This window comes from Ischnura elegans, chromosome 3 (genome assembly GCF_921293095.1).
Source record: "Ischnura elegans chromosome 3, ioIscEleg1.1, whole genome shotgun sequence".
Taxonomy (NCBI): Eukaryota; Metazoa; Arthropoda; class Insecta; order Odonata; family Coenagrionidae; genus Ischnura; species Ischnura elegans.
In genome coordinates, this window is record NC_060248.1 from 6,732,278 (window position 1) to 6,758,883 (window position 26,606).

The following is a 26,606-nucleotide window of genomic DNA, read 5'->3' on the forward strand; positions in this document are numbered from 1 at the left end:
TTTTCATCTTCATTTAATCAGCCTTTTCAGCGATAATCAGCATTTTATTAAATCAGCCCAGCCAACGTTAACTTCTAGAGTGCTGTGCAGAAAGGGAATAGATAGATAGATAATTGGTTATAAAATACATGTACGTAATGAGTAAAAAAGGGAGCGCAGGTGAACAGTGCACTCTAAAGGTATTTGAGTAACTATCGTAAAGGAAGAGAATGAGGGGAAGGTCGTACAAAGACAGCAAGACAAAGGGAGATTGGTTGACACGTTGCGTACGGATGGCAAGAATTCTCGTCATTTTTTTCCCCGAACGTTTCGGACGGATGACGAAGATTCTAGTCATTTAGGTGCATCAATCTAAACAATTTTAAAGCGTACAATACGTATTCGTTAGTACATTTTCGGTTGTTGTTCGTTATTCATAATGAATTGATGCATCATAATGTTTGATTGGGTAAAGTTATATACTAAACATTAGCTTACCCCTGTACGCAATGTGTTAAGTGGCGCTATTGTCAATTACGTCCGTGTGCCATACATTTTTATATGCTATGCAATTATAAAATTTTCAATAATAAATGGTGAATTAACTTACTTAATGATAGATGATGATATTATGTGGAACAATGTGATTGATAACATTGTCATAGTTGGCCCATAAATTATATACTTTGTCAAAAATTGGGTTGTATAATAAAAATTTGTGCGCCTCATACACTTTTATCTGTGATTATGGGAAATGGTAAATTGTAATTAAATTCAGAGAAAATTTAAGTTGATAGGGAAATAGTGAAGCACATAGATGCTACAGTATCCTCTCGTTAATCCAAACAATGTTACTACAAAGTTTTCATTATTACTAAGTAAATCGCTAGCAAACTAAAAGGCTTATCCAATGTATGGTAAAAGAAACTTTATTCCAAAATTTTCATTATTACGATATTGAAGACATCAGTCCCGGTCCTGGCTGATACAAAATGAACTTTATGACTCCATTATAATCATTGTGCTATGTTTAAGTTCTCCTCGTGTAGTGTGCCAAAGAGCATCAATCATGGCTCTGTCTTTAATAGGAGAGACTTCAGTATGCACGCAGCATCATATAATAAGCTTCATTCGTGTGGAATCATGGTGACCCCCTCATTACCACTCGTAAATTGGATGTACAGTTGGTCCTCTTCTTACACACGTTCAACTTACAGAGGTACGAATATTCAAAAAATTCAAGCTTGCCTGAAATTTCAAATTTGGCGTCTTTCGAGTTGGCCAATGCAATGCAGAGGGACATAGAGGAATTCGCACTTTGGGCATTATCTGAACAAATTAAGTATCACTGAATCTGGTGTGAAGTCAGGAACTAGCCTTTTTCCCATTATTCCTTTCTGCGCACAGCGATTTTTTTCGGCTCCGGCTGGGTCGCACGCCTAGCTATGTAGATCAGTTCGTCACAATTCATAGTGAATTAACGCACAACTGTGATACGGTGTTGCATTCCGCAGGATAACCACACTCCTTGATGCCTTGCATAAGTTTATGAACTTACGAACAAGCTCTTGGAATGCATCTAGTTTGTATTTCGAGGTCTTACTGTATTCGGGAAGATATCAACCCTCGATTGCATCATGCTGCATAAATATTGAGAAAATGAAATGAATATGCTTGTTTTTTACATATGGTTTTGCACCTTATTTAATCGTGTGTATCATACGTATGTACTCTTGTTTCAGAAGTTATTTTTCAGTGCAGCTATACGTTCGGGAGATTGAAGAGACAAGAAATTTTGACAAAGTATGTTTTTTTCAATGAATCCTAAAAGCAAAATTCAAATGAACTTCATTATTACGGACCTCTGGTTTTTCGGTCCCGTGAACTTCGTAATAACAAGTCTTCTGTACATTGTTAACCTCTTTCGTTGCTCTTCCCTCTGAACAGTGAAACCTCCCATCCTTTCACTCAAATTTGTATTTATTAGGTTGTGACTAATGGCTGTTTTATAGAACCCTATTGAAAATTATAATATAGTGAGGCTTGTATGCATCTCAAAACATGGAAAGTTTTGAAGATAGCTAAAAAGTAAAGATGGAAATTCCAGTTAAGCGCTATGAGGACGTGAGTAAGTAATTGGAAGCAGTCAGTAAACATTTTTAACTGTCCCTACATGGTAAGAATTCTCACCCAAAACACATGAACTACACATACTTGTGGTGAAGCTTCCTCAACTGAGGAGTTCTGATTTTCCAGATAGCCTATATTCTCTCATCCTCCAGAGACCATGTCATTTGCTTTGTAGTTGCGTTGTTGTCTGCTGTCGACTGACCAATGAGAACTGTGGGCCACAAAGCATGCGTTGGCTTGTAGTGTGGCTGTTTTAATCAATTCTTGACACCTTTGGTGTAGGCAGTGGATGAGCACATGGTAGGATAGCCCTGTGCAAAATTCTGTCTTCCTTAAAAAATATAGACTGAGAATATGGACTGACTTCCAAATGGTGGTATGACTATTTGGTGGTATAATTTTTAAATATTTCCTCTCGAATCTTCGCCAAGTATATTTATAAAATGTTACATAGATGAATGCATGCCTATACTATATTTACTTTTCAGCCATAATCCTCTGGCACAATGAATCTAGGGATGCTCTTTTCCTGACCAGCTGGGCAACACATATTTCCAATTTGGAGTTTTGCAGTGATCTGCTTATATTGTACTTCATGATCTTCTCCAGTGTTGTTTCACAAAGTAGCATTAGCTTGAGCACCCACTTTATATTTACAGTATTTCAACACATGATTAGGTCCAAATAAATCACAATGTCACACATTAGCTCTCGTGCCAATTTTTGCACATAGTATTGAAAGTATATTTTTTATAGCAGTTTATGGGTCACTACTTTGTGTTACCAAGATCTTCAAGGAAAATATGCTTCTTTTTGTTGCATTGATCTGTGTTTATCGACCATAATAATTTTCATAATCTATGCTGATATTAGGTCCTTGATACTGCAATTAACTTCGTACAGCGCTGTTTTTTTCACCGCTTGAATCATGTCGTGGGATGTATGTGCTTGTAGTACATAAGCTATTATCCAAAACAGAAAATTATGACAAAGTAACCAAATTTCAAAATATTTTAGGCCATATCATTGCATGAATTGCTATAAAGTAAAATTACGCATTATTTACTAAATTCTTATTGATGTTTTGGATAGGTACATATTCACAGTGGAACATCAGTGTTGCGGTTTTCATGTTGCATGTGAATAGCCTCCTTTCCTCAATTTTTGTGACTGGCATTGGACTTCAAAAATGAAAGTGCACTCCCCTCTAACACGATTTTCCTAGGCACGATTTTAGTGTCAGCGTAACCGTAGGGTAAGTATATTCTATGGTGTTACAAAGAAATTCTTGGGATGGAGGTGAAATGGAAATATGCAATAAGAAAGTGCATTTGGGGCATTTTGAGAGGAAGCATTCTTGGATATCGCTTGCCTGAAATTGCAGATCAAATGAATTTAAGGCTTTGTATGAGAAACATATCTTTTGCTGTTGATAAAAATGCTTCCAAACTCATGAAAACTGAATGCAAGGCAGTGGGGTAAGAAGCACTTTAACTTCACTTCGTAGGAAAGGAAAAAATGCTATCATTGGACCTTGATGGAAAGTATGTTCTAAAGATGACTGGAATTCTACTGTCAAATATATTGCTTGAGTCAGAGGCGATGTAAAGCTACACTCTCTATTATACTCCCTTTACCCTCGGCAACGTGGAATTGTTTTACATGGAAAATCGTCATACTTCCTACACGTCTCAAAAATATTGCCAAATTATTATTAGCCGAGTTATTATAATGAAGAGCTTAAATCTGCTGAAAGGATAGTAGTAAGTATCAAATATACCACCGGACCCTGCGACAATATATTCCAGCTTTAGTTGGTGTGTACCAATATCGACCACTTGAAAAGTCCGCGAGTCGTGTTTGTTTCTCACGCTTCCCGTTGTTGCAGATACTGTCGCTTCCTTCTGCGTGAGAAGTACGCACGCCTGCCGTCGCTAGATCAATGGAAGAAAATAAAAAAAATCATAATTGAAAAGGATTTTTTTGTACCCTAATGTCCATCGCTTCTGCCCTACCATACTATTCGAAAATGAACTGGAACATCGCGGTCGCTTGAAAGTGACGAAAAATAGCCAAAAGTTTGCATATACTCTAAATTATGTCTGGATGAAGTATAACTCCGAGAAAGAAAGTATTCAATTAATTAATTGTTATAATCTGTCAAAATTCTCGGCATAAGTATCTCTCATGCTTGTGGTTAGAAATCTCAGCCTTTAAATGAGAAGAAAAGTAAAAATTGATCGGTTTAAATGGAAAGTTCAGTAGACATAATTATTGCTTTTCGAGATTTGAAACGAAAAATATGATTATCTCAGAATTTCATTGCACTTAGGGCAAACGGTAACAATGCTACGTCGGTAAATAAAAATTTGTAGTGATTTTTTCGGTGCGACTTCGAGAGACTCAACTGTTTTTCTGTTTTTATTCACTAATCGCTACTGCCCTCTGTACGGTAAAGAAACGACAGTGTCTGTCTCCGTTTGTCAAGTTAATTTGTTATTAAATTACCAAACATGAAATCAGATCCCTTATTTCTGTAATACGTTGATCTCCCCAAAATTATTCGTCTGGAATACCTTTATCACTCTCGAATTCGACTGGGTAAGTTCATTTTCGATTGCAAGCCCAGAGGACTCCCATTTCTCCGCTGATTACATGGGGCCTAATATTATTGTTACAAGCGAGATGTAGCTTCGTCTTCGGAAGGTGCAGAATGGCATGAAAAAACGTATCTACTTGGTCGTTCAGGTGATACAATCGCGAAAATGGCCGGGCAGCAGATATGCCTTAAGTGGAATAGCTTTCAAACTAATATTGTGACGAGTTTTGAGAATTTGTGGGAAGAAGAGGGGCTAGTTGATGTGACACTAGCAAGTGACGGGCAGTGCATAAGAGCCCATAAAGTGATTTTGTCTGCATGTAGTCCATTCTTCCGTCAAGTATTTCAGGTGAGGCACTCGCGGACTATGAAATTGCGCATTTCCGCGTAGTTCTGAAATTACATATTGACTTTTCGTTTAATTCTCAATATTTCAGACCAACCCTTGTCAGCATCCTGTCATCATTCTTCAAGATGTTCATTTCTCCGAACTCGAGTCTTTGTTATGTTTTGTATACAAGGGTGAAGTTAATATCGGCCAGGAAAACCTACCAGCGCTTTTGAAGGCTGCAGAAACATTGCAGATTCGTGGGTTGTCCGGTGCATCTGAACAGGTGAAAGAGAAGGTTAGTATTTTGCAAGTTTGAGAATACATGACCATTCCTCCTGTTCCTACAAGGTAAGGTAATGGTGTAAGCAAATAATCCAATAATTTAGCTGCGTGCTGAGAACAAATTTGCCAGTGCCATGTAAATATTGTACGCCAGTATCGCCTTAAACTTTTTATGGGTGTATTTTTAAAAAACTGTATGCTAGATACCAATAATGTGATAATCTGGAAGAAATGGTCCATTTTGTTTTGGCTGTTATACTATTCAGGTAATGTTGAAGTTAAAGTTTATGTGGAGGCATGTATTGAGCTTGTTGAACTGTTTTTGCAACGAAATTATAAACACAATGTGACACGAAAAGCACTTAAGGGAAAGGGACACAACTCAATAAGGTGTCTAAAACATCAAGGGCAAGGAAAGCCTAATATCAAAATTGAACCTTTAATGTTCAAAACCTATGAAAGCATTGTGTACTATTGGATGTTCTCTTTCGTATGCATAGTTCTTTTTACTAATAATACCGAACGAACATGGCATTCTTTTGGATGCCTGCCTACCTCATGCCTAGCCTTCTTGGGGAGCAGAAAAACTTCCCTTTTAGCAACTTAATGCAATTCATCTACTTTCCCATGTCTCATAAAAATAGCTTCTGCTTGCTGCTCAATTAACTGCAGGGTGGAATTCTTCTATTTGTGTGTGTAACTCAGTCATTTAATTTGCCCTTAACTGATTAACATTACATGGTATGTTGACTGTAGCAATCACATGTGATAACATTTGTTTTTAATGATGCCGAATCTAAGTTAGTGATTATGATATGTTATGTGGCAACTGAGTGAGCAGTGACTGAGTTGAATCATTGCTATGTAGCCTTAGATCAAAGGTAGTAGTAACCAGTAAGCTGCAATTGTATTTTAAATGATAAGCTTCGGTATTGAAAGATTTAATTTGAAAATACATACCTTCTGGTGTTAGAATGTGCCGCTGATGAGATGAAGTATGCTTAGTTAAAGAATACTAGTTTCTATAATTTGCAGTAGAAAATTATAGTAGTGCACAAAAGCTGGGTGAGGAAATGATGGCATAAATGTACAGCATAGAATAGCAATATTTACCACTGTGTCATGTGAGATTATAGGACATTTTATACTAAAGTGAACCTCGAGAAGTTTGCAATGGGCGTTAAGTATTGTTATGTTATTATGGGCGTCTCTATTGTTAAGTGTTGACAATAGATTCAGGATATTATTTCCTCCGCCTCTGGTAAAGCAAGGATTCACCATAGCGAGTGTTTATTTCAGTACTGTGGGGTCTTACTTTATAGAGGTTGCATTGAAACTTGTGCTCTAAATAAATTTCAAACAGACCTTTTCATAAATAATTTCAGTACGTACCAAATCTTTATTTTTGCATTGGTTCTTATTCTTGCTCTGAGCTCCTGAACTGATGTAAAGTAAACCGACCCATCCCTATCAATGAGGGCAGTATATTTCGTCTCAATTATTTCATAAAATCACCGTTGAATGTCCAAATCAATACACTTGGGCTAGTTATTTTTCTATTTTCAACCAATTTGATGGATTTTCAAGGGGCCTTCAATTGGAAACTTATTATGTGAATTTAGGTGTATAGTACACTCCCGATTATCCCAATGGCCAATGATGGATGGGAGAGACGACACGAATAATCGGAAAATATGGATAACCTAAACTTTTACTTTAATTCCTTGTAATTTTCATAATTAAAGTAAAACAAAAAATGTATTATTATTGATGCACTTATTATGTTATTTTAGAGTGCTTCCCGGACTCATTGAGATCTTTCTTCACCAGACCGCAATATTTTTAAAGGCAATAACATGATTGCACTCGTATTACTACTGCTCTATATATGACCTGATTTTGAAAACCACGCATCCTTGGCTGCGTGATCACGGATACAGGAAAGTGGTTGGCACAAATCCTTCAAAACTACTGCTCGACGTCGGAAAATACACTGCCAGGCACAATGCCACGTAGTCGCGTCTCGCACAAGTTGCGTGGATTGCAGCTGCTGCAGGACATGCATCCGTGATCACGGATTGCAGATGTGCACTGCGAGGCTTGAAAAACAGGAAGTCAGAGCTCCCGTGAATGCAGCTAGCGTGCAATCGCATCATTATGTAGCAGTGGTTCTAGGCTGTCAGTAATTCCATTTTACGAAGGGAATTCTAATGGAAATGATGAGCTCTGTGTAGCCTACCATTAAAATGCAGTAATTCTGGGTCTGATGTAATTTTTTTTAAAAAAGATCGCAGGAAACACTGAACGAGAGTAATAACTCATGCACGGATAATCCGCAGCCAGATAATCGGAAGTCTGCTCTATTATTTTCCCATCACAGACTTTCGTGCCACCTGACCTACTGTGTTTACATTTTGTAAATCACAGAAAGCTTCTACGGATACGAAGGGCTCCAATTGTTCACTGGACAACCTCAAAACTGTATGGAACAAAAGGTTTTTTAAATAAGCTGCGATGCATCCCCAAGAAATCTATTCAAAACTGCTCCGGAATTTTTGCTGTCGTCGTTTTAATTTTTCATTTAATGGTTAAGCATTATATCTAAGTAAAATTGGAAGCAACTGTTGCAAAAGGTATGAAATGAAAAATATTTCTGATGTAGCAATGTATTTTATTGAAGCAAAAGGAAGATGATAGATTCCTGCACAAACATATATCACATACTGATAAGGATATTTATCATCCTACCATGTTTTCTTTTAAATGAAGGAGTTTACATTTTCATTTTAACTTCAATGAAGGGGTGCCATTTTAATTAAATGTGGACCTGCTGTTGGATGATGACCCGGCTTCTAGACTAATCTTCATTTTACTTCCACGCACCCTTACAAAATGCCACAGATACATAAAAAACCAAAAAACTCCAAAAGCATGAAACTTGCTTTGCCTACTCGCTATAAAACTTAGCTACTCTTCATTTTTCTCTAACTGATTAAGAGCTGGATATGAACTGACAAATAAAACAATCCAACCCAGCTACCAAGCAGGACACCTTGTTTGGCACAATTTTTCCCAAGCACAGACAATATCAGTATGAGTTTTTTAACCCATCTCTAAAATATGGAAAGCTTTTCCTTTAAAAATTAAGATTATGAATGGCTGGAAGAAATAGGACCATGAAAATAGTGAAACCAGTGAAGAGAAAACAATGTGCCAAGGGGGAATGAAGGAAAGTATGTCACGGAATGCATTCTTAGGATGCGCTTATCCAAAATTTAAGAGCGCCTCATTCAGATGCACGTAGGATCCTCAAGCTAGCGGTTGCCTATGATTGGTGCACGGCAGTCAACAGGTTACATATACAGCTCTCAGAGGGAGAGTAAACATAAGGGTGTCCTGAAATACATTTTGGAAATGTGAAAGAAGGAACCCCTCAGCAACGCCTCGGCTCAGAGGGAAGCAAGACCAGGCTATGGAGGATGCCTCAATAAGATGTGCGTAAGTTTACCTCTGCCCTCGTGCAATCAACTGCCCAAGATTCAATCACAGCCAATGACCAGCCGTATTACACTGTTGAATGCAGGACTCCAAGGGTTTTAGAGTAGATCACGCATTTCCCATACCTTTCCACCTGAGCCACCTTGCGTGCTCAGACCATTCACACTATTTTTCGTGCTACGGGGCATCTCGCTTTCATCATGCAATGCCAAAAGGGTACAATTCTTTGCTTATGAGAGAAAGTGAAGATGTTCGAAAATGCAGATACAGAGAAGAGTGTTGTTTGTAAATTAGGAGTTCATTTTGGTATGGGTAAGACTCATATCACTGCTATTCAGGAGCAAAATAAGACAATTGTAAAGATGTGGAAGGAAGATAATAATGAAAATAGATTATAAATAGCATTATCAGTATATGAAATATTTTTGAGCAGGAATCCTCATCTACCCTCTGTTTCAATCAACTACATTACTACTTCAGAAAATTACTGTAAATATTTTTACATGCCTTCGGCAACATACCTTTCTGCTGACATCATGCTCAACCATTAAATAAAAAAATAAGTGACCAAAATTAAATTTCACGGGTGATGCAAAGAGATTTCTACAGCATGCATCGCAGCTCGATTAACAATCCATTCATTCCACATGGCTCGAGGAAATTCAGCAAACAATCAAAGCCCTTTGTAAGCATTTACGGATTTACAAAATCCAAACGTATAGGGCCTGGTGGCATGTAAGTCTGAGAGGAGAAGCCTCCATTTGGAGGGCCAATGAAAATTCATAAAAGAGGCTGAAAACAGAAAATTACTGTGACTGGCTTAAATGTACGGGTTTGGACATTTAGCAGCGTTTCTGCGAAATATAAGACAGAAAAATTGTAGTTATTGTGACTTGAACCCAGGTCGCTCACAGCAAATTTGACAGATATTAGACTGCACACTCCTGTGCAACTGGTTGCGGCAAATTAATGAAAGGAGACAGTGGTGAATTGGAGTGGTGCTGCACCAAATCTTCACTTGCGTCTTTCTCTCAAAACACAGGATTTTGAGGAAAGCGCCAACTTATTTAACACTTCCTCTGGACGTGAAAATTACTTACCTTAGCTTCTCATGATGTGACCAACGGAAGAGCTTATCAGGACTTCCTCATATCTCAGAATTTCATCGAATAATTTTTAAATTTTTCTTCGGATATCTAGTACAACTATATATGGGCTTTGGATGATATTAGAAAAATTAATCAATACCACACATACAAATTTATTCATTGCATTGACTACCACCTGTTCCTATAGGAATCTATCCCATAATTTCTTGACTATCCCACCAATTACACCCACCGGAACTTTTCTGAAAGCACTGACAAGCAAGCTCCAGCTCACTGAGGTATTATCTGAATGAAATTTCAGCGGTCTGAACACAAAGGACCTATTCTTGGGTTGGCTTTATCAAGGAAAACATGCTAAGAGAAGCTTTCTTGAGCATTTTGGAAGGCGTATGAATTTGCTCTTGACGCCCATTGCAAACTTCTCGAGGATCACTTTAGTATAAAATGTCCTATAATCTCAAATGACACAGTGGTAAATATTGCTATTCTATGCTGTAGACAAATGATTAGGAAAAGATATACATATAAATAATGCCAACAAATCTCAAAAACCTTTAGGCACCAAAATTTCATGCTTGAAAAAAACCCACTTTTTGTTTTAACACGTTGCATACGGATGGCGAGAATCAATTTTTTCCCCGAACGTTCCGGACGGATGACGAAGATTCTCGTCATATAGGCGCGTCAACCTAAACAATTTTAAAGCGTACAACACGTTATCATTAGTACGTTTTTAATTGTTATTTGTTATTAATAATGAATTAATGCATCGTAACGTTTGATTGGGTAAAGTTATATTCTAAGCATTAGCTTTTTAACCATGTTTAAACCAAAGGCATTACGCCATAATAGGCACATATTTCCAATCTCGGCGTTCCCATTAGGAACTTAAATACCCCGGTACGCAACGTGTTAATCACAGTGGCTTTTTTTTTTTGGATCAGGTGAAATCAAGCTAACCCTGTTGTTGTTGAACTTAAGGGAGTTGAAAAATCAGAAAGTGATATTTTCATCCAAGTGTGATTGGCATTTGACTTTCTCTGATGCTGTGCATTGCGTTCGTGTGCAGATGGCCATTCCGAGGAAGGTGCAGGGAGCAGAGGGTGCTGAGGGCGCAGTGGCGCCACCTCCCAGCAAGCGCCACAAGAGCTGTGGCCCATCCCCACCCGCCACACCCACCAAGGACGAGGAGGCGCTGCTGAGTGCCGTGGCAGAAGCACCCCCCCTGGCGCTGACCACCACCACCGGCACGGAAGGCGAGGGACTTCCCACGCCCCCCCTCGAGGCAGAGGGAGGAGCGGAGGAGGCAGGTAGGGGGGGAGAGGAGGAGGAGGAGGAAGAGGGGGGGGTGGAGGACGGGCAGCGGAGGAGGCAGGTAGGGGGGCAGGGGAGGTGGATGGGGAGGGGGAGGAGGGGGGCGGCATTGGGGGCGGAGAGATTGGTGAGGAGGAAGACGAGGATCGCCCCCTCGCACACCTCTCCCTCAAGATGGAGCCGGCCGAGTTTGAATACCCGTGCGACTCGAACAGCTTGCCGCTGGCCCTCACGCTCACGCTTCCCAACTCGGCTGAGGAGATGGCAGCACTGCCCTCGGTCATGGCCTCTGCAAGGAGGATCTCGGATTGTGACGCGACTCTCATGAAGGGTGAGTTAGCCTCTCTCAGCCTCGGTTTGCTCGCTAGTGTAGCCACCATTTATTTTCTTTCACCTTTAATGATAGTGGGATTTTAAATGGGTATACAGTCATGCTTAGGCGGTGTATTGAATAATTACCCTTAATAAGCATTGTGACCACTTTATGCCAGCCAAAAGAGAAATTAGCAATAAATTAACCTCTGAGAGCAGTGAATAGGGAATTGCAAAACTCATGGATCAATGGAAACATAAATATAAAAAAAAAACCTGTTGGAATTAATTGCTGTTGATTAATGGAATGAGACAACTCAGGATGAAGAGTAACATGGATGCTGAATGCCAGTAAAGGTATTGATGTGGCTCAGAATTAACTTGGTTTCAACGCAGTGAATTTGGCCGTTAGTTGTGAGGTCTTAAGAAGAATGAGAGAGGGTGTGAGTGTGCTTTAAATATTTTTATTGACACCCAAATTCCAGGAAGCTTATTTCTTGTTTTGTGCTTATTTTTTTCAACGAATGGGCAATTATCTTGAGATTGCAGTCATAAGGTCGTGAGCAGTGTTCAAGAAAAGAAAATCATAAGGAAGCCACACGAATTTATTAGAAATAGAGTGGTAAAGGGTTCATATGGGTCAGGGAAATCAGTGGATTAGGTCTGTGAAATAGGATGATGGTTAGAGAAAAACTGTGGAGGTGGGGCATAAAAGCCAAAATGGTTGAATGAGCAGCCAAACAATGAAGGGCTCTAATGAATGCTATTGGTTGGACTCTGTGGTCATATCACTTCAACGCGCTCCTTCTTTTCTTTGTGAAGGGGTTTTGTCCTAACACCACCAGCACATACTTTGGAAGGCTGTCTGTGGATGTACACGTTGATGCATATTTCTCTAAATTCTCATGTATCACTGCTTTGCCATTGCTACGAACGGAAAGAGAAATTTCAAAACTCCATTGGTGGGCATGAGGGGAAAGTCATGGATGTTGAAAATAGAAAGTTTGTGGACCGTGCTTAGATTTGCCCGATTTTGACCTCACTTGAAATGCCGTGGGCGTGCTGTGTTGTAGTCTTTGGGTTCAGTCCTCCCCTTCACTGTTTGCTCTGTCAGATAATGTTCAACCTAAAGTTTAGTTTTCACATTATGATATGTCCGCAGGGCGACCATATCTTCCCAGTAGATATATATTTCACCTTTGTGGTTTTCTATCACGAAAATATCACCTTGAGCTCTGAGTTTTAGGTGATTATTTGAGTGGTATATACAAGACTGTAAGTTGTTATCAACTGCATAATTGATATTATTCATACATTTCTAAAATTACTCCATAAATGGTTGTAGATTTTTATATTTCGAAGCAGTACTTGTCATCTTAAATATACTGCAGGAGATAATTACCCACTTGCTGCCCTTCTTACAAGGCCCTGGTCAACTACCAGGGTCACCAAAGACCTGGAGGGTGTTTCAGAGTCTCCCATTCCGAGCGGATTGGGAGACTTGACTCGGATTCTGCGCCACTTACTATCGGCGAGACAATCCGTGCATTTCAGACTTGCTTCCTATCGACTCAAGGAAGGCTTTCCAATAGGATTGGGCTAGAGGTGCCGGAAAGTCATTCCGGTTGCGAATGGTGGTCTGTTATGATGCCGTTAATTATTTGGCTCTAATATGTAGTATAATACCACTTTATTTCATGAGTGCTGATGTATGTGGATGTTCTGCTAGAGTAATATAGGTGCAAGTGAATTTAATTATAGTGTAAATCAGACAATATATGTGCGGACTATATGTGTGTATCACTGTTGGCACAAGTTTGTTTACATGTTATTTGGACGAGTAATTTGGCAAAAAGAAGATGAAACAAATTTGAATGCATGGCGTAATTACTTACGTAATAACGTAGGTAGCATAATGTATTGGAAAGGGGTCCTTGGTTTGGAAGTACATATAACCATGTGTCTTTTTCGATATAATGGTGTGCGTGACTTGGCATCCTAGTTACATCAAAATTACACATTTTTATTTTTTTAATTCGGTTGATTCCGTAGTGTACATCCTAAATATTCGTTTTAACATGAACTATTAGATTTTGCATACCAGGAATAGCCAAGGGGGAAACTATACGAAGTCACCCTCACACCATCTTATCAGATATAGTCAAGAAATTTCCACAGTGTGATAAGACTCGTCAGTAGCTCAACTGACTAAAGAATTTGACCGAGTATCAAAAGATTTGGGTTTGAATCCTGCTCAAGGCAAGTGATTTTTCCATTTTGGTGCAATTTTGGCACAATGAAGTATAATTAGAAGATATATTAAAAGGTGCAACAATAGTAAGTATGTCTCATTTTAGTACCTAATGAAATGGTGTTATGAAAATAAATGAGTACATGCAAAACAGATAAAAATCTAACCACCCTACTTAAGTCAAGCCATTGATATTAAATGACACATTCAACCTAATTTTATCTCTGTATTTCCTTCCAGCATACTTCAACTTTTATGGAAAATTTGTTAGATGTTTACAGCATATCATGAAGGCCATAATGTCATTGAAGAAGGTCAATAATCACATTGAAATTTGATAAAAATGAAAATATGGCAGTTTGAATAAGCCGTTGAGTAAATAATGCTGAGTATCTGTTGTTGCAAAGAAAGGATGGTTTTCGCGACTACCTGTATTTTAATTCTAGTGATACATCACCTTAACAATCAACTGTGCTCTCATGAGAATGAAGAAACAAAATCGTTTAAAATTTACCTGCATTCTGGTCATTGGCACAAAACGAGAGGAGATTACATCCAAAAAAACTAGAAACAGACAATTATGAAATAATTTTATCCCGCAATAACGTAAACTATGTGACAATGTATCAATTAGCACTTATGGATGGCCGTATATACCTTTCGCCTCCATTGTGAAGTATCAAACCTGGTGGGAGGTTGTTTTTGATGCTCACTTGTCTCTTGAAAATTGTGATGTTTTATCGTTTCTGTTTGGGATGACTATTGAAGCCATTCCAAAAGCGGAACGCTTTCCATTCGTAAGTGTGAAATGCACAGAAGACGAATGATGGATAGGTTCCCGATAGACTCGGACTGTATCCGTTTCCAATGGTGCCAATCCGATGAGACTCTGAAACACCCCCCTGACCTACATTGTATTCTCTTTTGAGTAAAAATATGTGATAAAAGTGAATTATTTCAGCATTTTTAATCTTATTTTATTCGTCACAATTCAGGACATAATCCTTGAATTTGAAGACGTTATGATGGTCTGATATTCCCATTGTTGGTTACAATAGATAACTATTTTTTTCTCGGGAACACCAGTTAGTAGAGTTAATGTTACGTAAGAAAAGCGTGTTTTATATTTTTGTTTGAAGGCACATCACCATGCATTCAGCCATGATTTTCATTTATCAAGTCCACTTGGACCAATGTGAGTAATCGTAACACTATGGAACAGCCTACTGCCTGTCAATGTGAAGTGCTCCAGGTCGTGGAAATATTTTACAGCATGTACCAGGCTAATTATGAAAATAAGTGAGTTGGCAAACACATCCATTGGCAACTTTCAGTAGCTCTGAGATGGGTTGAATGAAACAGAAAGTCACCATTAAATAATTCCTTTGGGCAAAAACTTGCATTTACTTGGGAAACGAGATGTGATCACCATAGCAACAGATTGTGGTAATGCGAGACACTGCGAGTCCGTTTGTGTGTTTGAGTTGGAACGTGGAGGCTTGGTGACTTGGGTGTTAGTGTTTTGCAGTGTTGTGAATTTGCTTCAATACTTGTTGTGTGCTAGTGATAGGTTGTCAAATACCCCATGGCTTACCTAATTTTCTTTAGAGTGTAAGTTTCAGAATATGGAGTGATTAGTGCTGGATAAGTGAAATGCACAGCATGCTTCTAGTACCATTGCTATTTGTGAATAAGTGAATATTTCAACCTGTAGTGGAACTAGAGTTAATTGGGTTACTTGCAAGTTACATAGTGAGCTATATAGTGCACCCAATAGTATTTCAGTGTAAATATTGAATGTTGTGCTCTCCAGGGAAATACATTTGGTGTTACGGACCAGAGCAGGAAGAGTGTATTTCATGATTTACCTCAATTGTCTTCAGCGTTGGCATTGTGGAACACTTGTTCAAATTCTAACCTTAGTTCCATGCGGATGAATTCTTCTCTGGTTTCTGATTAGGTTAGAATGTGTATTGCTGATGCAGACAAGATTTAATTTGGAGACTCTCCCACCTTCCTCTGGGTTTATTGATGTCGATGTTTGCTGTTATCTAGAGATTTGCTTCAAATGCCATTTCCAGCAGTGCCTGGAAGCCAACCTTGACATGTTAGATGCTGTTTGCCCAATCGGTGGGTCATACCCAACCTTCTCCCCACTCAAAGACCAATCGACTATTTTTCCTAATTTTACGACGCTTGCCATCTAATGGCATGAGAAGTTAGAAACGTAAAACTTGCTGTGTTAATTGTATAGGTGATAAACTGTGTGATGCAATGGGGCCTGTAACCCACGTGTGGGTCACTCCACCCAGGATGAAGCTTGTCTCGCTCAAGGGCAGAGTGCGACCCAGTCGCGTCTCATACCCTTGCCAGACTGAATGTGGGTTGTCGGAATGTGAAGGAAGGACGTGATCTTTCCTTGAGCTCTCTGCTTGTTCTGCTAAGGTGGTGATTCTTCTTTAAGTTTTCATTTAAAACCTCATTTCCTCCATCAATTAAAATTCTGGGCGTCTATCACGTGCCCATTCTCTCATTTTGTTTTGGTTGGTCAACGCTCAAAGGGGCAAAATTTATCCGTGAGAGGGAGTATAACTCCCATGCCACTGGCCTTCTTTTTGTGATGAATTTCTCTCGTAAAAGTGATGCATATTGTATTGAAATTTTCAGGGTGTATGTTTGGGACGCTTGTCCACGTAGGCCTCAAATTTGAGTACATATTTAGTGTCTTCTCAGATGCAATTACGTATGTGCAAATTCAAGAAAGAGGAAAATGTTTGCAAAAGTTTGCTCTATGCATCCTAAGTAATTCAAGATCATAGAATCGTCTTTAAACAAGCAGTATGTCACTAAAGAAAGTTGAAATGCGGCCAGTCGAGAGGGAGGATTGTTTTATTGTTGCGCCTAATATGTGCGCCTCTGCATTCTGCATTATCTCTCTCTCATTTTATGGTTGGATATCATCTGTGAGAACTCATGCTTTTGTAAGTTCAGTCTGTTAGTTACCACCTGTCTTCAGAAATATGTACCAATATCCCTTCCTGGCTCCAGAATTGGAAGTTCTTCATTCATTATATTCTGATATTTTATGGAAAAATTGGAGCCTGTGTAGGCATCGGCCCTTGACCGGACACTCTTTCACACAGACCTGAAATTGATATTTATTGAAAGAATTCAATGGAAGGGAGAGTGAAGTTTGAGCGAAGCAAAATCTTCCCAATTCCGCCATTGGCTCCCAAAAATGTAAAATTAAGAAATGCCTATGTTTCTGCTCACTTTTCATGAGTTGACGGTGCTTTTAGAGGTCTGGCTCATTTCCTCTTTCATGGAGGACCTTTCCTTGAGGGAAGACATTACTTGCGGGAGTGTGAACAACAAGCGACCACGTGTGGCCAATTCACAAGGCTGAGAAGCAACAGAGAAGTGGCTATCCGCTCAACATGAGTTGGTGACTTTATTAACTTATTTGCAAAAGAGTTGATGCCGTTGATTTTTCACTGAAATCATGTACCTCAAAAAGTAATGTAAGTTCAATCAGCTGAACAATTGTCGAGGAAAGCCAATAGACATGGTGAGAACCCGAAGATAATGCAGAAATCGCCATGAAAAGCAGGTGACAGATCAACGAGTAGAAAAACAAGTGCGTCTATAATTTTATAACTTCAATGCTAAACATAAAATTAGTGGTTTAAGTATATTGGGATTAGCCATCGTGATAATTTTACAAGAGTCACCTTCAATAAAATTAGTGAACAAGACCATTTTACAGTTCTGTAGGAAGTAAGCTAAGAACATAGCATTAATAAATTTTTCTTGTGTTTCTATCCAAAAGATAGGGTTCATTTGTGGCTATGCTTTGGGAAAATAGTCTTGTGTCACTTCAGGATAGCCTCTCCTCATGTAGGTAAGAGATGGAGAGAAACTGTGTACATAATATGTTGGGAGAACTTATTGTTAGTTCTTTTGTAGCCTTCACAGTGATTCATATCATCCAAGCAGCGAACAAAGTTTGAGTAAAGTCACTCTGCTTGTACTCAAGTTGAGCCCCTGCTCAGTCATTACTGCCCACTTGCTCAGTTCTCAGATATAAACACCTTGACAGTATAACCTGGAAATTCATAGAAAGGTAGCCTTAATATGTACTAATAATAATGCCTGAAAGTTATGTTTTGAATTTTGTGGATGCACTGTGAAGTCACTTGGCCGCTAATGTATATGTAATAATAATGAAGGTTGGCTGCACAGAGAAAAATTCTCTCCAAGAAAATAAGTGGCAAAATGGGGTCCCGTCTTAGCTTCTGGTAAAATATTGTCTGACCATTATAAGTTGGCACTTGGCCATTAAACAGTCAGCTAATCAGTGAAAGCAGCCATACAAGCCAGTTGGGTGAGGTAGGGTGAAGAAACGTGCATAGCAAATATGGCAGGCTTTGTTTACATAAGTTTGATTGTGTCTACATATCATAATTCTCCTTACTTTATTGAAATAACAATGATATTTCATAAAAATATTACATTTGTTTATATTACTGTGTTGACACGCAACTTTGCATACTTCGTTGCCTTCATATGGCTTCTAAAAGAGTATGGTGTATTTAGGCATAGTTATTATGCAGACGACTACATTTCAGCTTGCATTAATAATTATTTCAACTTACAGGTACCCTATTTCTCTCTGTCAGTGCGTGTAAATAATCAGTTTTTAATGCTAGAAATATGTGAGTGTCCTTTTTCACTGGTTTTTCACCTTCGCATTACAATAACCTGTACTGAAAACTCTTCTAGCAGTTCCAATGAAACTTCAATTGATCAGAGGCTCAATGAAAGTCATTCTTAGCAATCAAAGAAACTTCAATGAACGTGCTCTTCTAGGATGTTTTCATCTTAATTGTGTATATATGGTGATAACACAATTAAAAGGACATTATCTCTCATCAAAGATGCATTTATTTTCGGTAGATACATATTTCACTGATAATTGTCTTCCTTTGAAGATAATTACAGCTATTGCTCGGTCCAATCTTCATACAATGCTCTGCAATTTCAATGTTTTAAATTTATTTTACTAAGTGCTGTTTTGTTTTTCATTGTATTGTATCCTTCACTGGTATCAACGATTTGGACGTCACTTCGTAATAATTTGAGCTTTTGTCGAGGACAGTAATGAGTGTATTGCTTTCAGTCATTTGCATCTTAGTCATGAAACTATTATCGTACTTTAAAAATGCTGAAAACACTCCCTGCTTCATGATTTCTTGTTAAAAAATTTTCATTCCAATTCGGTTGAGGATGACCCTGAGGAATGATCAAACTTATCAGTAAACACCTTTTAATCAAGTAGATGTCTTGTGAGGTGTGCACTATATTGCGGAAAATATAATTTTACATTTACAAATATACTAATCAGTGATCAGATATTTATGATTCTCATAAATTACATGTATGTATTTTGAGTGTCATTTGGGTATGCTTCGAACAGAAACTTTTATAGTTGTGCTGCTGAGCTTCAAGCCTTTATGCATTTTGCTTTATTTAAATGCATATTTTCATTACTAGCTTGTAAAACCACAAAAGTTATTGTAAATTCACTTTGAGCACTACCCATCTCACGCTTGGATAGAAGCTACAGTACGCCCATCAGGAGTGAATGCCCTGTGCAGGCTGCTGGCATTCCGTTTTGCGCTACTTTAAATGCCCATATACCAATTTATGATGGTCAGATCATTCCCATTCTTGACTACAAGCCCTTACCCCTTGATGAAGGCATCAATGACATTCAGATGAATGCATGAACCCACAGCTAGGGGTTACTCGTGGTAAATTATTAGTTACTGGCAATTTTCTTCATATATTCTTTAATTTCACTTCACCACCCAGTTTCAATGCATTGTCGTCTGGAAATGAATCTCGTTTGAATACCGTGGAGAGGAAGCAAGTGGGTGAAATAGAGACAAAGGGAAGACGGAGAAGGCTTGGGCGTGGGGTGGAAAACATTGGTCAATCATTACGCCTCCACGGTAATAATTAGTCAATGGAATGTTTTGAGTTGAAGTCACCTGGAGACGATATGAAATACTGCTCATGTTGGACAACCGGTGGTGGTGTGAAACTTAAGCATTTGTGGAAAATTGATGGTGACTTTTAATTCACTAGTACATATGTTATAATTCCGATACAAAATCCTCTGGGTGTAAGGTGGCTGAGGAGAAGGAATTGACCCTCCTTCCCTGACATTCACATGTCTGTGGCTTAAGTTGAGGTGAGCTCTATCCTCACCTCTCCGAACCAACCTTCCGGTTGAATCTCTCGGGGCAGTAGAATTCCATCAGATTCAGCCTGGAACAACTCCTGAAATATATCTTAGTATTAGTGCCTTCAATGAGCAGGGTTGTCTTTGAAATCAGAGAAAATTCAGGGCATTTGAAATTGGTAATCAGGGAAATTCGTGCAGGGCATTGGGGTGTACTCATGTCATGACGAGAAATTGATATGTTAGTTTCTTCCTTTATTTTTTCAATTGTGCATACTCTTTGTTTGATGTGTCGATTAAAATTTGGCTCCATATTTCTACTTTTATTTGACTTACCATAAGTTTACAAGTTAATATGCTTAGTTCATTCTGAAGAAAATTTGCTTTTTTTAATCGAAATTTACTCCTAAAATAATTTTGTATTCCAGTGACTCTTGCTCCTCTTTAAGGGCTACTTGATGGTGATAGGAAGAAAGTGAAGTCTGGGGAAAGGACATTTTATGTCTCAGAATAGTCAGGGAAAAGTCAGGGTATTTGAATGTGGATGAATCTTCTATTACTCTTGTGAAAGAATCTTTTGCAATGTTGGAGAATTTTGGATGTTGGTTGTGAATGAGCCAGGAAGTAATGATTGCTTTTTTACCATTTAAACTATAGAGTGATGAAAAAATTGGAGTTAACTATTGCATTGAAGGTGGTGGTGGGGTTGCTGGGTAACGTTTGGAGAGTGCGTCTCGCGCATTTGTCTTCCTCTTGAGTTCTGATCTGAAATGCTGTCAATATGTTCCGATTCCAAGTGTTTGGCAAATGATTTTCTATCTATTGGTTATCAAAATGTAGTCTATGTTAATGAATTGGGAAATACTTCAAGCATCGTAAATGCTGAAACATCAGCAGTGCAATGATTGGCGTTCTATGTTGGAGCAAAACTCAAGAGAAAGGCAGTGTGTGGAGGTGTTCAAGACGTGCCTTTTCTTTTTCATTGTGTAATACATTTATGTCTGTAGGTAATTGATTCAGATAGTGAAATTTGCTATTTAGTGATCCTTTGCTAGCTTTTATGTGCCAATCTGGTGTTGGCAGAACTTTAAAATACTGCTTACTCTGTGAAGAATTTGGTACTGAGCCTTTTCCCTGCGTTCCCAACTGTTCTTCTGGCTGAAATCTCTTCTTCTCTGCGGTCCGCATTCAATCAATCGCACTGGTGGTCTATTATTCCTCCTCTCAGCTGAAAGTCTGAGGACAAGGGTGATTGGTTAATTTTAACTGTATGTTAAGAACGCTTTAGCTCGTTTTTGATTCTTGTCTTCCATCTTCTCATTTTTATCAGGATATGAGTGTAGTAGTGTGGTTCATATCAGTTCATCAGATTTGGAGATTCCTATTCAAAAGCAGAGCTTAGTAAGCATCAAACACAGGTACTTTTGCCTCATAGAAGTTTTCCTCTTTCTCTTGTATTTATATGCTTTGTGATGCTTGAAAATTCATTTTTGGGAATTCCCTTTACTCCAAATAATATCTTTATCTAATTATACATATAATTATACATTTATATATTTTGTATGCTCTTCTTCAGGAATGTCTTTTGATGTCTCTTATTCCTTTTTTCCTCTCTCTATTTACATATCTCTCTTTTCTTATATTTATATTAATATGAATTTATATATATATATACATATATATATCTTTACCTCTCTCTCTATCTCTCTCTCTCATAGTGTAAATTTACATTGCTATATATTTATGAGACTTGTCTTGTTCTTCCTTCTCTCCTTTGACGCACGGTAGTCTCTTATGTCATCCATCAACGTTTGACTCTAGGTATTCTCACATTAACGTTGGTGGGTGTGACACAGGCATTGTTGGTTATGAAATCCGTTTGCTACACCAATCTGCCACGTCAATCTTTTTTCTATGTACAACAGTTGAAATGTGGCTTGCCATTTGGTAAGGGTCCTAGTGCTGGTAGTTTATACAAATTTATCTCCTTGTCTTATGTTCCTAATCAATATAAGTATTTATTTGTGCATATTTGATGGATGAAGTGAAATGGATATGAGGGTTGTTCCTTGCGCAGGACATCTGCGCAGTGTGCTTAATGCAGGTCCAGTTGGTGCGTGTGGAATGCTTACAACTTACTAATGTTGTCCGTGTTTTGATTTACTCATCTCCTCAGCCATTGACGTTTTGGATACTTGCATCTGCATCATGTGATATGATCTTCCTGGATAACTTTTTCACATTTATACATATTTTTATAAGTATATTAGATACATGTAGATAACTTACATCCTTCCTCTTACATTGTCCTATTTTTCTCTAGTAATAATGCACTTTTCTATAACTAACTTTTTGGATTCTCCTTAGATTACTGCTACTGTCTTGGCTACGTGTGTGGTATATGGGAAATAATTTAATTTTGAAAATTGTTACTACGCAGCCTCTGAAATATTATTTTGGCATTGCTAATAATTTGGAATGGATTTGATATACTCAGCAGTTTTGTATTGCTAGCCTCCACCGTTTGGTGAATCTTTTTGCAGTTTTTGTATCTCGCCAATAGAGGGCAGTGTCCAAAATCATGGTCTGAGAATTCGATCAGCCTGTGAAGACTTGCAGTCCATCGGATGCTGTCCATGGACCACCCTCCACGTGGGGTTACGTATCCAGTAGTTTAAACCAAAACAATTTTTAAACATTTGCAGTTCTAGTGAATTCCCTCCCAAAATCAGCTTAGGACAGTCTTAAGTCGTCCAGTGGCTTTGATGATCCACTTTTATGCTGATGACCTGTGTCCCATTCTTACTTGCAGAACTTTGTTCTTAATTACCATTTTGCTTTCACCGATGCTTGCATTGTACCACTCTTTTTATGTGTTATTCCTTAATATCAATTTTTTGCGAGGAAATATTTTCTTAGCACTCATGTAGGTCCACGTTTTCCCCATCTTTTCGAACCAAGGGAGGATTATGTTAGGCCCACATCATAGCATTGGGTGCTTCCTCTGCACTTGAAATCCTTTCCTTCAATGCAATGTGATACGTATTACCCCTTGGATTGAAACGTGGAGGGGAAGGAAATGTTTCTTTTGCATTGTTTGGGTGGTGAGTGGCCACTTTGCGCGAGGGCCAGTTGCCTTCTGTTATTGGAGGCACCAGGAAAGCACAACAGGGTCAATTTTGCTTTTGCATCTCCTAGCAAGGGGATTATCCCTTTCATTAGGGAAAATTTTTAAGTTTACTCTTAATGCATTTCTCATCCTCCCCTGCACAGTGTTGAATTTTTGACCAGAAAAAAGAAATAGTATGTGCGCCTATCCGATTTGTAAACATACTAAGGGTGATTTGTTGGAAGAATGTTGGGATAGACTCAGACACAGGTCTTTTGCTTGTAAGTCGCGCACCAAAGCCGCTGAACCACTGGCCACTGTGCATGGATACCTTTTGGAAGAGAGTTCTTTGGAGCTGCAATTGTTGTCATTTATTGTTTAAACTATTGGATATGTAACCCCATAGGGATATAATTTTTGTGGGCACGTCCAATGGACTGGAAGTCTGCTCCCTTTGATTGACTTTTGGGACGCAGATTTTGAATGCTCCCGTCGTGGCTCCATACGTCTGGTAATGTTGAGTTTGGATTGAAGCCGTGCCCATCCCTATTTTTTTGCTCTTTGAATAAACTCGTTTAGCTTTTAATGACTGGCAGTTTTGCACATAATAGATTGACATTTTTCGATCGCTTGCACTAAGTCCTATTGTCAGTTGAAGTGAAATTACTTGAGTTGAAATTGCTAGACAAGTGCCATCAAACAGCTTGATGCATGCGAGGTTAATGCTGCAAATGAATCGTTGGCATCTCTTCCATACTGGAAGTCTTGTCGTCAGACACTGGATATAATGTCAGATGCTTTTGGCAACGCATCAGCTGAACCATTTTTCATGTCTATTTTTTCCCTATTAATATGCCATTTTTTCATAACTCAAGACAAAATTAAATTCAGCTCAGATTGCTGTGATTGCTTGAGCTGTTGTGATAAGAGTTTGATAGTTTTTTAAGTCCCTTCACCTTGAATCCAGAAATATTAGTCAACAAATTTTTATTTGCTCCGTAAAAGTGTACGAATTTTAACTTATCTTACTTAAATGATTGGGATTCACTTACATTACATGAAATAATGCTTAATATTTAATAATTGGTTTAAAAAGGTCTTAATTACTAAGGATTACTGTTATGTTGAGAGTTACTGATAACAAACTGCATCAAAATTTCATGTTGCCAACGGCTGTCTTGGGGAATAGTGCATGGAGAAACGCGAGTATTTTGGTGTGTGTTTGCGTTTATAAGGTGCACACATCCATGTGCAACAAGTAATTTCTCAACACAAACCAAGTGGGAGGAGAATACTAGATAACTCTGTACTGTCTTTCTTTTCTCTCCAGTCTGGATTTGAAGTAGTCTTCTCTGCATTCCATGTGTGCAAGTTTGCAGCAGTAATTTAAATGCTAGTGTGATGATTTGAAACTCACGGAACAAGAACGTTCTCTCGGTCGTTGACAGTTTGTTTGTTTTGCTTCCATTTGCCCTGACCCCCATCTGCATGACTTGTCCCCCCTCCCCCTCCACTGATTGAGGAGTACTCCCCCCCCCCCAACCTCCCCTCCCAGGGTTGTTACACGCCACGGAATTCAGGGGAGAGTGTGGTGAGGATTTGAAAAGGGAATATTTGCAAATCAAAAATATTACTGGACTGTCAGCTTGGCTTCCTTAACATGAAAGATGTGATAAATTTTCTTTTGGAAATAAATTAATTCCACATCAACCATTTTCATGATTGTTGTAGAAAAATAAAGGTTCTGAAAATATAGCATTTTGCTGCATTTTTTAACTTCAATAAAGTATGTACATTAATATACCAAATATTTATTTTGTTGTCTTACCATCTAGAAATTGTTGAACCTAATCTCTACTCAGAACTCAGCTTTGCCATGTATCTCCTGTAGAAAATTTGATGGTATTGTAAGCCAGGCCAAATAATCCATGAGAACCAAAGAAAGTTTTTATTCCGCCAGCTTAAAAACCTATGTGAAAAATAGATTGAGGAAGATCCATAAACCACTTATCCTGGCATATGATACCTCAGAATCATTATCACTGGGGGGTGTTGTAAACCACCTAGGCACTCCAAAAACGATGGTCTCCCTAATGCACCCTTGTTCCTAGGCAAACCCAAATCACAGCTGACGGTGGTCGTAATCATTGGCTTAGCTGGGCGAAACCATTAAGTCATGATCATCAGGGCAGTGCATTAAAGTGGTAGCAAATGAAGGTATTCGAGAGGGAACAGTTGGGAAATTTGAATTCTGGACTCTTGTAACAATCCTGCTTCCCCCGTCTGTGCTGCCTTGCATAATGGCTGCCGACGCTCCATTTGCTCCTCTCCCCACTCTGTGCTGCGCTCCAACCCAAGCACCTTTGTTTCTCTCTTTGCGTGTCGCGTGCAGGTGAGGAGACGAATGGAGGCAACAACGGAATGCAGCAAAGGCGGCGGAGCAGGAGTCGTGGGGTCTCGTCAGGTGGCATGGGGGGGTCTGGCGCAAGGCGCAAGCGGCGCCACTGCAACAACTTCATCTGGCGCTCTGCACCCGCCACTCCCCTCCTGCCACCAGTGCCGCTCCCCACCGACAACGGCGACGCCAGCCAAGCCGGGGGCGACAGTGGCGGTGAGGGGGAGGAGGGGCTGTCGTCCTTGGCACCACCTGCCCCTGTCGTGGCGGCGCTCGGCACCTCAGACCACGGCACGGCAGAGGACGATGGGGACGAGTCGGACAAGGGCAAGAAGGCGAGGCAGCGTGTCTCGGACGAGGAGACGGAGGCTGTGGGCGCGGGAGGGGGGGCGCCACCCCCTTACAGCCTGCTCCCTCACGCCTGCCTCCTTCCCTCGCCCAGCATCCTGTCTGCTTGGGCGCGGGCACGCACGCCTGAGCAGCTGTCGTGCGACCTGATGCGCTTGCTGTTCAGCACGGAGGAGCGCCTCGTGTGCAACGTGAATGGGAAGATGGGGAAGCGTCGCTTTGACGCTCACAAGGTGCTGCTCATTCGGGAGGTGGTTCGCCACCACTATAACGAGTGCTCAGGGGGCGGTCGGGCGGGTGGGAGTGGGGGGGAGGAGGGGGGGGACGAATCGGGCGAGCGGACAGTCACGGACTTTGAGGAGCGCTGGAAGGGGTGCGTGACTCGCATTGACACCGCAAACCGCGGCCTCAAGAGGAACCTGGTGCTGCGTGGTCGCAAGGCTTCTTTCCTCGTCTAAAAGATGCGTCTCCTTTGATGGCGTTGACGTCCTTGCCAGTGAGGGCATCCTCCCCCTCCCCCATCGGGTGACATCCTTATAGAAGACCCCTCTGGTGCGTGTCTCCCTCCGCAGCTGCTCTGCAACGGATGACGCTCGTCCTGCCGTGTGTGTTTGGCTTCCCATGAATCTCTTGTTGGCAGTTCTGTAAGAATTGCTGATGCTGCGTTGGATGCAGCAGAGGATGCATCCTTTCGTTATGAGC

At 39.6% G+C, this 26,606-nt stretch overlaps 1 protein-coding gene across 1 annotated transcript; it reads left to right on the forward strand.

The window, feature by feature from the left end:
• Positions 1-4,180: 4,180 nt before the first annotated feature.
• On the forward strand, positions 4,181-26,362 carry LOC124154907 (protein bric-a-brac 2-like). The gene is made up of 6 exons (XM_046528680.1): positions 4,181-4,710; positions 4,858-5,057; positions 5,146-5,334; positions 10,998-11,303; positions 11,339-11,573; positions 25,554-26,362. The coding sequence occupies exons 2-6, from the start codon at positions 4,875-4,877 to the stop codon at positions 26,360-26,362; spliced, it is 1,722 nt and encodes a 573-aa protein (XP_046384636.1). The 5' UTR covers positions 4,181-4,710; positions 4,858-4,874.
• Positions 26,363-26,606: the final 244 nt, after the last annotated feature.